Source organism: Varanus komodoensis, unplaced genomic scaffold (assembly GCF_004798865.1).
Source record: "Varanus komodoensis strain SLA01 unplaced genomic scaffold, ASM479886v1 scaffold45, whole genome shotgun sequence".
Taxonomy (NCBI): Eukaryota; Metazoa; Chordata; class Lepidosauria; order Squamata; family Varanidae; genus Varanus; species Varanus komodoensis.
The window spans coordinates 5,120,994-5,137,232 of NW_025336011.1; the positions used below are offsets into that span (position 1 = coordinate 5,120,994).

General features: G+C 45.2%; 1 protein-coding gene across 1 annotated transcript in view; it reads right to left on the bottom strand.

The window, feature by feature from the left end:
- Window positions 1-16,239, bottom strand: part of MPP3 (MAGUK p55 scaffold protein 3) — a 73,207-nt gene that overhangs the window by 43,132 nt on the left and 13,836 nt on the right. The window contains exons 4-8 of the mRNA XM_044444625.1: window positions 13,397-13,474; window positions 9,082-9,162; window positions 4,313-4,450; window positions 2,782-2,863; window positions 2,311-2,396 (exon numbers count right to left, since the gene is read on the bottom strand). Coding sequence (XP_044300560.1) covers window positions 2,311-2,396; window positions 2,782-2,863; window positions 4,313-4,450; window positions 9,082-9,162; window positions 13,397-13,474 — 465 coding nt within the window. The remainder of the gene's footprint in view (window positions 1-2,310; window positions 2,397-2,781; window positions 2,864-4,312; window positions 4,451-9,081; window positions 9,163-13,396; window positions 13,475-16,239) is intronic.

The following is a 16,239-nucleotide window of genomic DNA, read 5'->3' on the forward strand; positions in this document are numbered from 1 at the left end:
CGGGGAGTTGATGGTGCTTCCTGCTTCTCGCTCCCCCATGCCTTTTAAAAGGAAGGCATCGATGATGATTCAGGTGTCCTCGGCTTCTCTACCATCTTGCTAGGCCAACTTGGAAAGTGGCAGCTTAGCTCTGGAGAGACATTTGCAATTGCAGTGGGAATTGTGAGAGCCAGTGTGGTGTAGTGGTTGAGAGCATGGGACTGGGACTCAGGTGATCTGGGTTCTAGTCCCCGCTCGGCCATGGAGCCAGCTGGGTGACTCTGGGCCAGCCACAGACTCTCAGCCCAACCTACCTCACAGGGTTGTTGTTATTGTGGGGATAAGATGGAGGAGGAGAATGATGTAAGCTGCCTTGAGCCCTTTGTAGGAAAAAGGCAGGATATAAATTGAAAAGAAAAAAAAATGCAGCCGTGCTGAGCCTGGCGCTCAGGCTGAGGGTTGCGCCCCCTCCTAGTTCCCCTGCGTAGGAGTCGCCTGCCACATCACCTCCTCTCGGGTGAGGACAAGGGTGCCTGTGGCTCTATAATTAAACACCGTGCCCAAGTTAGCATGCTGAGTGGGTCTCTGTACTGCCAGCAATGACAGGAGAGTCACACGCCCGACTAAAAGGCTCTCTGGGGAGATGAGAACCTTCTTAGGTAGCGACATTTGGTGTAACAGGGAGAGACAATGGACCACCCTGAAGTCTGTTCTCCTTGCCACTGGTCTTACTCCTGGGTTTGTGTGGCACAGAAGATGGAAGGCTGGGAGCAGCAGTGAGCAGGGCCATCCCAACAATTCAGCCTTTTCCCAAAACTTAGGTTCCCATATGGTGTTGGACTCCAGCTCCCATAATCTCCAGCCAGCATGGCCAATGGTGGGGATGATGGGAGTTGCATTCCAACAAATTCTGGAAGCCAAAGCCAGGAAAAATCTGGCTGGCATGCAACAGCCCTAAGACAGAGAGAGAGAACAGATGCACTTATACTGGGAGAGGGAAGGACTGGGTGGCAGTGGAGGAGGGGGGCGTAAGGAAATACTGCAAAGGTTTTATTCAGGAACAGAGCGAAATGCTTTCTAACTACTGGCTCAGCTTGCCCTGAACAGTGTGCTCTGGCTGGCAGTGGCTCTCTGATGTCTCAAAAAGAAAAGGCGTTTCCCATCCCCTAACACCTGAGATCCATTTAGCTACTGATGCCAGCAAGAATTGGACCCAGGGCCTCCTGCATGCAAGGCCAGTTTGTTGCAACTGAGCGACAGTCCCTTCCTAATTGAAGAAGTCACCCACAGCCACTCCAGTGTTTGCTTCTGGTCAAAAGAAAAGGCATCCAGAAAGTGCACCATGGATCAGCCACGCAGCATCCGCTTTGGCCCTGGGATGCATTAGAACAGGAAGCAAATCCTCTTCCAGCCCGATGGCCAACCTTCATTCTGCAGAAGCTCTCGGGGGACAGAAAGGCAAAGGGGCAGGATCGCAGGCAGAAGGCATGGAGTTATAATGCCATCTCATGCGCTTTGCATGAAGTGGCATTTCAACTGTTTAACATGGGGATACAATTGCACAAAAGCCATGAAACCACCAAACATTGAGTGGCTGGAAGAAAGAGGTGGGGCCAGGAGAGGGAGCCATGGCCATCTCAGGAAGCCTGGAGGGCTGGATTTGGTCCCCGGGGCTGAGGTTCAACATGCCTGTATTAAAGGACTAGTGTTGGGCACCACATCCAGTGAAGCCATCCTGCTTTTGGGGGAGGTGATGAGTTCCTAGCCTGGCAGTTTTCCAGGCGAGAGACAGGAGAATAGAAACACTGCATAGTTATTCCTGGGTTCAAACCGAACGCCCTTTCTGTACCATCTGCAAGAAATTAAACATTTTCCTCTTCATTGTGGGTGGTTAATGGAGACTCATAAATAGTAGGGCTGCAACTTGATTAAACAATGTTAAGTGATGAATCGTTTGAGGGTTTGACCAATTAATCTACACTGAGGCTTAAAAATTAAACTTGCATGTGTTTTAGAAACAGAATTTCTAAAGACAGAAGCACAAATCCTGTGTTTCTAAAGAAATCAAACATGCATCTTTCCACTAGGTATATTAGACAAAGCACAAGGAGAGCAATTTTAAAGATGGGCATTGACTGTGGCATCTGTTACAACCACTGCCATGAAAAAACACAAAAATACCCTTGGTTTGCAATCCAGTACCTGCTTACTTGGAAATACACAACATCACATTCAACAGGGCTTACTTTTGAGAAGACAAAAAGAAAAAGAAATGCAGCATAAATATTATGACATAATCTTTTGGTATCCTATGGAAAAGGCAAAACAAACCAAAATCTGGCTAATTTCCTCTGGCCGTTTGTGAAGTACTGCAATCCCATTGACCTCTCGTAGTTCATCTCCTACATGGACAAGACCTAGGAAGAAGAGGGAGAAGAATATTAACTCTTACGAAACCTTCCGAGACTTGAAAACCCCCCGTTATGGCTGCAAAACACCACTGACTCACAGCAGGGAATAAAATGGCCCCAAGGAGGCCGATGCAGGAAAGCCAGCAATTCCTGTTACTCTGCCTGTTATCTGAATGAGCAGAAAATGAAAAATCTTCCAGCTTTTTCTAAATTCAACTGGAAGTCCAATTTTATGTATCTCCACTCAGCCATGAAGCTCACAGGAGGTTGTCAGGGCAGCTTGTTTTGCTTTTCTCAGGGAAACCAAAGAAATCCTGAGCCAGTCTGAGCAAGGCTTGCCCTCTCTTACGTGAATGCTGAGAAATAACCTCTGTTGTGTCAAGAAACACACCACTGCGGTCCGCTGCCCCTCCTCTCATGATCCGTGCCACAATCACAGCCCCCGTGTGCTCATCCCTCCTGATCGTTGCACCCTAGAAGGGAAAGCGGATACTCATCAACACCCAGCATTCGCCTGGCACAGAAGCCTGGATTAAAATTCACCTGAGGACCACCTAATACAGCCCATGTTCTCCACAAGCATGTGGAAATTCCACAAGCAAGGCATGAATGCACACACATATACCCCATAACTAGTCATAGTACTCAGTGATGTACCAGCTCTGCAAGTACCAAGTGCTGACAGGGAAAATTTTCATCAGTCTACCCAAAAACTGGCAGTCATCATCATAGCCTGTCTCTTGCTGAGAGCAGACCCACTAAAATGACTGGGAATCAAGCTAGACTAACACTGGATCTCATCCAGATTCTTATAGAATTGAATTCCTTGATCTGTGGCGAGGAAGGTGCTTTCTTTGGTCTGTCCTGCTGAATCGATTGCTAATCGGTGTGACCCCCAAAAGCAGGCACAGTGGTAGTTAGTACTGCTCTAACTGAACAGATTTCTGGCAGGTGATTCATGGTAAAAACCCTGATTACAAATACTTCAATAATCAGAATAAGTAGTACAAATGACATTCAAGACTGCAGCAGCAGCAGCTTCCCCCAACCTAGTGCTCTCCAGATGTTCTGGTTACAACTTCCACCACCGGCTAGGTGGCAGTGCCCTTAGCAACTTAGGGCCAGTTTATTTGAAAGATTGTCTTTGTGCTGGCTGGGAATGATGGAGGTGTTAACAAATACACTTAGAGAGTACCTGAAGGGAGGAGGCTGAAAAATTCATGTAGGACAGGTCTACTGATCACCTTAGCCAAGATGGTCAAATAGAACCTCTGTGCTCAAGAGCAGTATATCTGTTATTGTCAGATGTTTGGAAGCAATGGCCAGGAGAGTGGTTGGCTTCATGGGACTTTCCAAAGAGAGCCTACTTACTTACTGACTTTATTTACTTATTTATTCCCTTTCTAGCCCATCCATCTACTGGCGTCTCGGGACGGTTGACAACAAGCAACAAGTAAAATAGGAAATAAAATAAAATGGCACAGCATCCGATAATACATGTAAAAACACATTAAAACCAATTAAGCTTTAAAATAATGGGGAAATAAACAGGTTTTCACTTGGCGCCAAAAAGAAAAAAGCGTTGGTGCCAGGCAAACCTCTCTGGGGAGCGTGTTCCACAGTCGGGGTGCCAGCGCAAAGAAGGCCCTCCTCCAGGAAGCCACCCTCCTAATCTCTTTCAAGGAGGGCTCCCAAAGAAGGACCTCTGACTCAGATCTTAAGGGGCGGAAGGGCATATAGGGAAGGATGTGCTTCTTCGGGTATCTGGCACCCAAGCCGTTTAGGGCTTTACTGGGCCACTGTGGGACACAAGATGCTGGACAAGACAAGCCATTTTGCCCGATCCAGGACAGTTCCGACATTCTTCCAAGTCCTTCCCCTTTTGCAGCATGTGCCATAGCCTGTCCATTCCATAAACTTACCAGAGGTTCTTTATTCTTCACTAGACGAACTATTTTCACTGATTCCTCATCAAAATCATCATCAATATTGTCTGGCAAAGGAGGAAGGACGGGGTCAAAATTCTTCTGGGCAACAGTGTCATGCACAACCAGCATTGCCTAGGGGTTGTGGGAAAATGGGGGTGAGAGAGAAAGAAACACACAGCAAATAAGAATGGGAGCAGACTATATATCACATTTTTATACCACCTGATAACTGAAGCTCTCTGGGAAATTCTCAACAATTTAAAACAGTTTAACTACCTAAAATACAGTATAAAGATGTAAGTGGCTAAAACTGCGGTATAAAATAGAAATGAGAATAAAAGCAAAGCCTAGCAACTACACAGAAATTTACAATACAGTGCCAGACTTAAACTGAAACCAAAAATAAGAGTCTTCACCTGGTGCCAGAAAGAGTAAACCGTAGGTGCCAAGCAAACATCTCTGGAAAGTTCCTTCCATACCTGGAGTGCCAGAATAGCACAGGCATCCCCAACTGGTGCCTCCCAGATGTGCCAGAGTATAGCTCCCATCATCCACAAGTCGATGGGGGTTGTAGTCCAACACAGATGGGGTTTGCAAGGTCAAGAATGGTTGTATTAGGGCTTTCCTTCCTGCTGATGCCCAAATAAGCTGGGTGTGTTCATAAAGCTTGAGACAAAACCCACAAGGTCCCTCTCTTTGCTTGAAAAGCTTCCCATGTCATTGATCCTACATCTAGCTGGAAGATGAAACAGGGGCTTATTTGGGTTTGTTTGTTTGTTTTATTTTTTTCAACATCTTCGCTGCCACCATTTGTGACTAAACAGGACTGCTGTGCTGCTATTGCAATAACAACACAAAAGCCCCTCTGAAAACAAGCTGACAACATAATAAAAGTGTGAAACAGCAGCAGCAAAAAGCAAAACTATCTCAAACATCCAGGGGCAGCAGCAAAATTAAAGTAATTCAAGGAAATGTGTCGTCATGGCTTGTTTCGCAAATAATTTTTATTGAATTTGCTTAGCTTTCGATTGAATGTTTTTGTGCATCGGTTAAACAGTTATTTATCCATATTACCGTTCTCCTTGATTGATTTTGGGTTTTGTCAATTATGAATGATGTTATTGTATTTCATTGCTTGCACCCAGCTTTGGGATTCTGTTATATTCCAAAACAGTAGCTTACAAAAATAAATGAAATAAATTAACCATTATATTGCATTATGTGTGAACCAAATAAGATTGTACTCTACCTATGGATAAAAGAATAGATTTAATTTTAATTTATTAATTTTTAATTCTTTAAGCTTTGATGTTTGTGAATTGCTGAGAGGACTTTGGTTATTGGTGAGTATGGAAATGTAATAAATAAATAAAATTTGTGTCCAGGCGGGTGATCCAAAAGGATATATAGGCACTCTCCCATTCCTGAATGCAACCCATTGCAACTGGTTATAAGATTTACCACAGTTGATTCAGTAAAACCACACATGATAATCTACTTCCATGCAGAGACTGCAGAACCAAAAGCCCTCTCTAGTACAAACCCATTAACTCCCTCTAAGCAACAGAAGCAACAGAAGACAATTCAGGTATCTGTGGTCATAGCAGCAATCACATCTTTACAAGTTCCTTGGAGGGCTTCCTTTCCTGGTACACATGATGTGTGCAAGAGAAAACTTCTCTGGATTCCAATTGTCTCTTCATTTCCCCTTAAAATTGTTTTTCCCTGCTGTACTTGCATGTTTTATTAGACCAGAGACAAATCTAAAAAGAACACAATCTCTGTGCTTGCCCAGTATCATTAAATATTTCATACAGTGGATCTGAGCTGGCAGCAAGCCACAAAGCTGCAGCAAAGTCTAGCGAGAAAGCATTTTTCCATAGTTCAACAGAGAAGTTTGCTTCTGAACAAAATAAATTGAAACCAATGTGATGAGACAGAAAAGAAGTGGCTAGGAAATAGCAATGTTGATGTGTACTTCATTTTTAAAACCCTCAAATACAGCATAGGTGTCAGAAGTCAATCCTAAACCAAGCCTCAATCCATCATTTGATGCTCCCGCCTTGAAGATCAATGCCGTTTTAGGTGCTATTAACAGGAAGGGAGGCTCGAGCTCAAGCAACAAGATACAGCATGGCAAAGACTCATTTTGGAAGAAGTTCCGTTTGGAGTCCTGCCTTCAGTTCAGCTATTAGCAATTATTTACAATGTGCCACCAACATACAGTGTAAGTGCAGGAGACAGGTCCCTGCCCCAAAGAAATTACACCCAAATTTCAACAGCACAGGGGGAGGTTGGAACATAGGAAGCTGCCATCACCTGAGACAAACCTTCACCTTGTAACCCAGCATGACTAGAAATTCCTTCCCCACCCAAGCTAGAGAAGTTGAGGATTGAACTTGGAACCTTCCACATGCCAAACAGGTGCAGTTCTATTGAGCTCCAGCCCTTCCCCAAAGGGAAAGCCATGAACAAAGATGACAACTAGGAAAGCATTGTGAGCAAACAGGCTGCTGAGGCAAAACCCAGCCTTCTGCAACCAAGTGTCCTCCAAACACTGTGGAATGCAAACCTATAACCCATGATCACTGGCCAGGGCTGATGGGAGTGAAAGTTCAAAAGATAAGAAGGGCACCAGGTTGGGGTAGGCAGGCTCCAGGGCTGCTTTCCATCTCGCTCAGCTGCAGGTTACACTGGCCATTTTAGATAAGAAAACTCACTTCCAGGGGAGGTGATGCAGAGCGGAGAACAGAATCAGGAAGGGGACGGAGCTCAACCCTTCCCTGTTCATTGGCTTCTCCTCTCTCGGTTGCTCACGTCCCCCGGTAACTGCCTCTGTCCAGATTTCAGTGTGTGTTTGCAAGGATAAAAACACAGACAATAACTTCCAGAATTTATATGACCGTAATACCAACACACACTTTTTATATTTTAGGTATAAATATAGATTATATAATTACAGATAGGCTTAGGCAAATGTAATTCTATCTACCCAAAATCCCTCCCACTCCTGGCCAGATGGAAAAGACCTTTTTACCTTTATTAGGGATAATCTGTCTCAATTTCTGTTTCTTTTGCAAATGATCATGTTTTTGAACCAGTCGATAAAAACAACTTAGTTCTCTGCACTACTGAATTCCTGCCTCATTCTGAATCTATTACAGACCTCTGCAATTTCAGCTCATTTGAAAATCATTGTCTTCATATCTTACAGCGCTCAGTAAAAGTTATTAAAACCCGATGCTTAAAAATTCCATTTATTATCCGCCTATTCAAACCTAAAGGGAAGGAGAGCAAAGAGTTCCCTTCTAGTGTGGGAGAATAAAGGTCTCATGCTAACAAAAGGGAGAAACAATTTATATTGTGCATTAAGTGAGGCAGCAGAAGCAATGGGTTTGAATGAACAGGAAGGTTTGGTTAAAATGTTGCAGCTCAGCAAGGAACTAAACCAAAGTTTGACTAGATTCTATCCCTTATACCACCAAGCGATAAAAATGAAATGTTCCCTGAACTTGTGCAGAGCGCTTTTCATGCTTACCCAGTAGCCACAACCACGCACACACACAGATAAATTCTTTAAAGCCTTTCTGTCCCATATTTCATCACAGCACTTAAGACAAAGCAACTCCCCACAGTAAAACAGATCACATCATTGAAGATATCCTAAAATTACCAGATAAACTTCATCCATCAAAAGCATACCAAGAAAACCAACATTTTTGAAAAAGACCTCCCAGAGGTGGCCAACTGACTTCATATGCAGTAACAGTGGCGAGAAACATCCAAGAAATATAATTATCTTTCCCAGATGCTTTTTGGAACAGAGCTACCCTCTGTTCTAGGGGTGAGCAAACCCAGTGATCCGTTTGCACACAACAGTAGCAAATTATGCGTTAGTTAACTCACAATTTGCGACAGCACGCATGGCTGCCATTTTGAATACACAATCTTTGATTGGATTTATTTAGATTTCACAGGGGGCAGAGCCAGCCAATTCTAATTTAAATCATCTCAAATAAAATACAGTCTTCAGCTAATTTGCCCCCTGACCCCGATCATCCCAAACAAATAGAAAAAGGATTGTTGATTCTTCTAAACTCAATTGCCAGCAAACAGATGATTGCGGAGGGTTATGCTGAAGCATGAGGAAAGGGGTGAGTTAACCTTCTCCCCCACCCCCAGCTGTACACCCCCATGCATATTTGTCCTTGCACAGCGATGAAGATAAGAAAATTAACCTGGACAACCAGATGTAGGGCTAACAATGCCCCTGATCCCAGCCAAACTGATCGTTGATGACTCTTAGAGACTGTGATTGTAAATATTCCGCTACTTACACATTTGCCCTAAGCATGCATGGCGTTTCCATGATATGCCACACTACCTCTGAAAGTGGAAGGGAGAATATGCAACCAGCAGAGACCAGCGATTCCAGTGCTGGTGGGGCACTGCATCCATTCCAAGATTTAGTCTGAATCTTAAGGAGCTATGCATACGGCTGAGCACACCGCACCACCCCCCAGATGAGATTCAGCATCACGGATTGTTCTAAGTTCACTTTTGAACCCAGAGTGGAAACGCTGCCTTACTGATACAGGAACCCATCAACGACTCCTGCCTGCAACAGGGATAGTTTAGAGCTGATGAACTGTGGTTTAAGTGATAGCAAAGCACAAGCTGATAAGCAAATTGCTAAGAGCAGCGTTTCCACCCCCTCTGCACCACCACCTCTTTCTCAAGCTACGGAAGAGAGACTCTCTTACCCTGAGATGAGGAGTTGACAGGAGCTGAAGCAGTTCTTTTTCATCAGTATTCATCGGTGCAGTTTGCAATTCTTCTATCACCTTAAAGAAGGAGAGAGAGAGAGAGAGAGAGATCTATCCATGCACAAGACAGGTAAGACAGCATATCACTTTCTGCTTGCATTTCCAGGTCAGTGTTTTGGCAAATCTTGGTATCGCACTCCAGAGCAGCAACAGTAATTGCAGGAACATTTCACAGGCAGCCTCCACAGAGCAAACACACACCCTACAAGGGGCACAGGAATACGGCCCAGGACGCTGCCTCAGATCCTTCTAAATCAGGGCAGTACAACTTTTTGTACCTCGAGGGCTGCATGAGGATTTCTGCACGGAACCCGGGGGCCACACAATGAACTTCTGCAGAAATCACAGACAGCCCCTTCTCCAACCACATCCCAAGCACAGTGACTGCTCTTTTGGTGTGGCCCATCCCTTTCTTCCATGTTTCCCCTGCCCAAAAACTCTCTGATGCGACCCTCCCGACCCCTCCTTCCTTCCTGGAATTGGTGCACTGAGTGTCTTGTCCCTGAGCCGACAAACTCTTCCCAGCATGCCCACCAGCTCCTGCTGATGAGCTCATCAGCTGGGCTGGTGTGGGGCATGCTGGGGTGAGTTTTCCAGAGGCCACCAGCCTGACCCACTCTCTTCCTGAGCCTCAGGAACAGAAGGGGGTGGCAGCCTCCAGAGAGCTTGTCGCAATTGTGCCAATTGCTGGGATCCAGACCGGGGGGTGGGGACAGGGGGCTCTGAGCAATAAGACGACTACAGAGCAAGGCCTTAGGAGTTGCATGCAGCCCACAAACCACGAGTTGGATCACACTGCTCTAGATCATGCTTGCTTGCTATAGTACTGCCCTCCAGGAGTAGCCTTTCTCCATCCTTCCTGGAAATTCTGGGAATTGAGCTTGGGAGTTTCTGCAAACAAAGCATTCCAATACAGTGGTGCAGAATCTGAGACCCAGCGCCCAGATGCAGCCCTCTGGAGTCCTCCACATGGCCAGACCCTCTTCTACTACCCAACCAATCCCTGGATGGTTCCTCAGCTTTCACCCAGTTCCTCCCATTCTTAACAGAACGAAATGCCTCTCCTAAAGCATTCATTACTGGCAGCAAAAACCTTAAGCTGAAACGTGCTGGCATTTCTTACATTTTGCCAAGACCCTTTGTTGTTTGGCCCCACCAACCCTTGCAATGCAGCCCCTGAGAGCTCCTCAGACATTGAATTAAGCCCCTAAGCTGGAAAAGGTTCGACATCCCTGCTCTGCCCCTCCACTCAAATCCTTCCCCAAAGGAAAAGTCAAGGTTTAAGAGGAAGACAAAGACAACACTGGCCAATTTAGAATTCAGAGGCAAACTTTCAAGGGAGGGAATCAGGGGCAAAGGAAGAGGGTACTCAGTTTCTCTGCTCCAGATTGCCTCTCAGAAACTCTCAACAAAGATAAAATAAAATTAAGGAGAAGGGACCCTGCCTCAGACTTTCTCCCCACCACCATGGAGCATTTTTTCCTGTGAGCCCCTGACCTGCACTCCAAAGTGGTAGTCTAGACACGGTTTACACCTCAGTGAGAACTAGACATATATAAATACAACTGTTCATGAGCTAACAAGTGAAAATAAACATGGATACAAGAGAAAAAGAGAAAGAAATATATGAAAGGTAAATGAATACATAATAAAGGTGTTCAAAAGGCATATGGGTGGTTTATATGCAACTTCTAGAAGCTTCAAACTAAGATGGGTAAATTATAATGTGTGATACTAAAAAAGAGTGTTGACTAGAAAGGAACTGTGTGGAATAATGATAATAAATGGGATTCAGCTTCCTCTGGATATAAAATCTATAGAAAGAAAAGAGTAGGCCGGATTGGAGGTGGTGTTGCTCTGTTATGTCAAAGACAGCAGAGAGTCCAATAAATTAGAAATTATAAAAGAAGTAAACTTATCCTCACAATCTGTTTAGATAGAAATATATACTAGAAGGAAAAAGGAAATAAAAATAGTCAGAAGGCCTGTGTCTACAGCACCAACAAATCACAGGAGAAAAGGGGAGCAAGTCAGCTACCAACACAACGCAGAAAGCAGTTCCGCTTGTGGGTGCTGACAGATTTCAATCCAGTCAGGAAGACTGATGCATTGAAAAGAAAATGTATCTTATTAACCCAAGATCGGTAATAAAAGCCTACCTTTAGAACTAGAAGTAGAAACCACTTCTTGCTCCCCACCAATGTGTTTAATTACTGTCCTAACATACATTGTCTTTAGTGTAGATATCATAACTCTAGATGTTTCTTCCATAAGCCACTGAAAAAGCAGGGGTGTGAACCATCTCTCAGCCTAAAGGCCAATGTCAGAAGAAGCTCTTGGGGACTGCATTCCAGCGTTGGCCGGAGCAAATATCAACAAGGGTGGGACCAAATGCCCCAAATGCCAGAATATTTCAGCTTAAAGCTCTCAATGCCCAGAACTAAGCCTTGGGAGAGGCATTTCATCCTTTTAAAATGGGGAGAAAATAGCATGAAAGTCAGGAAACCATCAAACGATTGGTGGTTGGAGGAAAGGATGGTTTCTATGCTGGGAAACCGGAGAGGTTCTACTTGGACCCAGAGGGTTTGGTACCTGGTCCGGAGGCTTTGCACCCAACCACCAAAGCATGACTGGAACAGGCTGCGCAGCAGTAGAGCTCTTTCATTGCTAAGAGCCACATCCCTCAACAAAAAACTGCTCAGGGCTGCATGCGCTGAGCGCACGAGAGTGGACAGTGCGCCAGAGCAAGTGGTGGGCACTCATGCATCCATTCACACGCAGGTCTCTGTTCACACACAGCCATGCATTCATACACATCTCTTTGCATACCCATTCACACACCCCGTTGTACATTTATTCTCTGTGTTCAGACAACATGATAATCCGCACTCACAGGTAGAGCAGAGGCTGGCTTGGAAACTTGCATTGTTGTTGAAATGAGGGATATTATCTGAACCCAGCTGTGCGTAACGAGCCATGGTTTGTAAACCAGGAACAACCCATGAAGAAAGCCTATGGTTTGTTGGTGGGTTGTAAGCTGTGGGTTGTTCATTATGGTTTGTTATCAAACACGATAGCCCATGTTTCAACAATCCATGTTCAGCCAATACTCAACTCTTGACTGTGGATTATTGTGTTGTCTCAGACCAGTCTCTCTCCTTTTTTTTCAGTCTCTTTCTCTTACACATACACACAGAGGCTCTTCCCTCCCTGCTCCGAGTGGGGAAACACCAAGAATTCACAGCTGACAGCATCCACCCTCTCAAAGTGCTCTTTAACTATGAGCTGCCCATGGCACCAAGAGATGCTGAAGGAATCATCATGGTCCACAGGTTGGGGTCCATATATGACCCACAGGCTGCACCCCTCTGCTGCCGAGGATGGGATGTCCAGCCGGTCATCATCCAAGGGACCATGCTTAGCCCACACTGGACCATTTTTGAGATTCTCCCTTAAGCTGTTTGTTCCTAAGTACTATTTGTACTTTTCCAGTCTTTGGGGTTGCCTTGAGGCTGCCTGATACCTCCTTGCATGTGGATGATGCTGTTTAGGTTACATGAGGATCTAGAGGAAACAAATGTGTCTGTTCTTAGCATATGTAGGATGACTGGAACATTACCAGCAAAATATCATTTGCCAGGAGTTTTGAAGACAGAAGAAATATGCATCTGTTCCATACTCTCAACATGACCAAAGGATTTTACTATTTCCTTCTGCTCCCTGCATAGATACGTCTTCAGAGCAGAGCTGTTGGACCTCTTTCAGCCAGCAGGCCAATTTAGGGAACTCATGGAAGCAGCATTCTCACAGACAGTGAGGCTGCAATCAAAAATGGTGGAACTAACAGTACAAGAATGCCAGCCCATTTTAGCACAAAACTCTTTTGTCAATAATTAAGTCTTAGGAGAGACATTTCAAGCTTTCAAATTGGGGGCCGAGGGACTGGTACAAGATCCGTGAAAATACTGCATGGTTCGTGATTGGAGAAAAGGAGTAGGCCCAGGGGACGGAGCACAACAGGCCAAAGGAGAGCTCAGATGGGTTGAATTTGGTCATCGATGTAAATACCCCTGCATCAGAGTGAACTATTTCCCATTTCTGATGTCTGAAAAGCACTGAAATCAAGCTCCCGTTTGTTTTTTTTTGGCACAGCCCTGCCTCTTCATCTGTCTCGTTTCATTCTGGATTCCATTTCTTGGTCACACTGGAGTTCCCCAGCACATGGTGATGAAGAAGCGGTTCATCCACTTACATCTTCAGCGAGAGCTGAGGCACTGTGCAGCACTGGGACGGGGCTCTGCCGTTCATAATGGCACAGCTTTTCATGGATCTGAAACAGAAGATGAGACACACACACACGAAATGAAGCGTCCGATGGCTGGGGCAATCTTGGGAAGCCGCTCCAGCCGACTGCCCATGTGAGGAAAGAGCTACGTACAGGCAACTTTGGGCATTGCTTCCAAGAATGTCCAGCACGCTGGAATATGGAAAGCCAAGGCTTGCTTCAATTTACTCCTGTTAGGGTTAAACCAAGAATGAATCCCTGTTCTCAGGCAGGGAATCTAGGAGACATTTTGGCTATTGCAAAGAGGGAGCTCACCTTTGAAGACGCAACTACAAATCCCTTTCGTGTTCTTCTCCTGCAGCAGTGGCAACATGAGAGGCTCCCTCTGCCCTGCCTAACTGCCGCCACCGTTTTTTCCCTACCCGCCACCCCAGGATGCCTTGGGCAAAGCGTAGGTGCAGGGCATTCCAGGGCAGGCAAGAAATGGTGGGCAGAACCCAAGAGGTGCCAAGCATGAGGGCTGAGGTCAGTGCTGCCCCTTGTGCTTAGACAGTAAAACCACTGTTGCTAAGATACCCGCACCCCTCAAAAGGAGGTTTCCAAAAACTTTTCAGAATGCCCACATGCTCCAGTTCCCAGCTTTCAAACCAAGACCTAACCTTACTGCAGTGCAGACTAGCAAGAACATATGGCCATGTGGCCGAGCATTTTGACCAGCCATCACTTCATAAAACATGCATTTACTACCCTCCCCACCAAGCTAATTCAGGGAGGGTAGGAAACTAAAAGCGAAATGCTGATATGGTTGGCAGTCCTGCTGAGACCCTGCTAAGTCTCTGGAACACAGAGATGACCCAAGGAGTTGACGTGATCACCCCTGAGCAATCCCCCACCTCGCCCCATGGTAGAGCTCATTTGGCTCCCTGTGGTAACCCCAGAGCCAAGACTGATGAAGCAAAATTAGAGATGACTTGAGAGCAAACAGAAGAAAACTAGCGGCACATACATAGTGGCAACTGAGCCCTGGTATGTGCTCAGTCAGGTATACTTAGGGCCATTGAGGCAGCAAAGAAGCATCTCACTGCCTCTATTTGATCTTCTTTCTGAATAAAAGATGTAAGCTTTTCAGGATCATCTGGGGCATACTAATGCTGTAGTCCTATTTAAGGCCTTCCATAACATACTTTCTAGGCACATCCAGGACAAAATTCCCTGTTTCCACCAGTACTTAAACTCTAATGTTACAGCAATTGAATCTGGCAAGGTTTCCAGAGAACAGGCTGGACTAGTTATATTGAATGAATTTCAGTTGGTACAGCTCCAGGATGTTGGCAAGGTTTTTAAACAGGTCCATACAACCACCTCTATTCTGGATTCTTGCCCCTCTTCAACGTCTAAAAAACAGCAGACTGGGCCAAAGAGTTGATTAACACCCTGGACAAGAGCGAGTGGTCCCATGGCACCTGAAATAGGGGGTGGTGAGACTACTTCTCAGCAATCTCACTGTGGACCTAGAAAATCCTAACAACCCCATGCAGCAAGGAAGAGCATCTTCCCAGTGGTGCCCGACTGAGCACTTCCCCAGCACCAACATTATCACCTTTTTGGTGTCAGGTTAAAACTGCCCTCTATTTTCAGGCATATGATGCATTATGTTGGCTATTTTAATTAGGTCTAGTTTTAGATGTATAGATGAAATTGTTTCGGATGTTTAAATTTTGTATATTGGAATTTTAGACTGTTTTAGATTTGTATACTAGAAGGTTATACTGTGTTTTGTTCTATCTGTATTTTCTGTTATATGTCTTTTATAGTACTTTGATGCATTGTTGTAACCTGCTGGACAGCTTCAGCTGTTAGGTGGTATAAAAAGTGAAAATAAACTGAGATAAAAATGAAGCTATTCCAAGCTGATGTGATCCTATTCAGTTTTTTCATACAAAGCTGACCACAAACCTCTACCAATGTCCAAACTTTAGCAACTTGATCAATGGCCAGACCCTTGCCCAGGGCAGACATGACCACCCCCTGGTCAAACTCACTGCATCTTAGGGGAGGCTTTTTCCTTGCTTATAAGATTCACACAGGCATATTTTCCCCATTAAGGCAATACTCTGAGTCACTCTCCATGACAGCTCTGGGCTTCTCCTTTTTAAATTTCACCCCACATGAACCCTTCTGGGACTTTTTTCCACCACAGAGGACTGGCCTGGAGAAGGCCTATGTTACTGTAACAGGATGAGGAGCATACCAGGTCCCCTTGCGCAGGATGAATCTCTGAGCTGGTCCAGACCTGCACCCCAGCCCAGCACATGCCACCCCAATGGCCAGCAGGTGATGGGAGCAGCGGCAAGCCAGCCCTGCATCAACCTGGGCTGGCACAGGGCTGCGAAGCCCCAGGAGGGTTGTGCCACTCCCTTCGGGGTCCTTCCTATTTTGAAATTGTTTAAAATCAGAGAGCAGCTCGCTGGGCTTGAACATGGTTACAGATGCTCGCTTTATTATTTTCTCTTTAAAAATAGATTATGCTATTCTGCAACTAATTCCCAAATAAATGCATTAAGCATCAGAGCAACAGAAACAGACTCCATTTTATTCCAGTAGTCATGACAGTGCTATGAATTAAGTGAATTTCAACTGCAAAACTGCATATGCTCAGAGTATGCCTATTATAATCAGGGGTTTGCAAACAGAGTGTTGTTTCTTGCTGTAATATAGCAAGGTTACAGAATTGGTTGTGAAACATGGAATAGCGAGGAGGGGAGAAGTGTTATGTGCTTCACAAGGAAAAGTACTTAATTCAGGGTCTT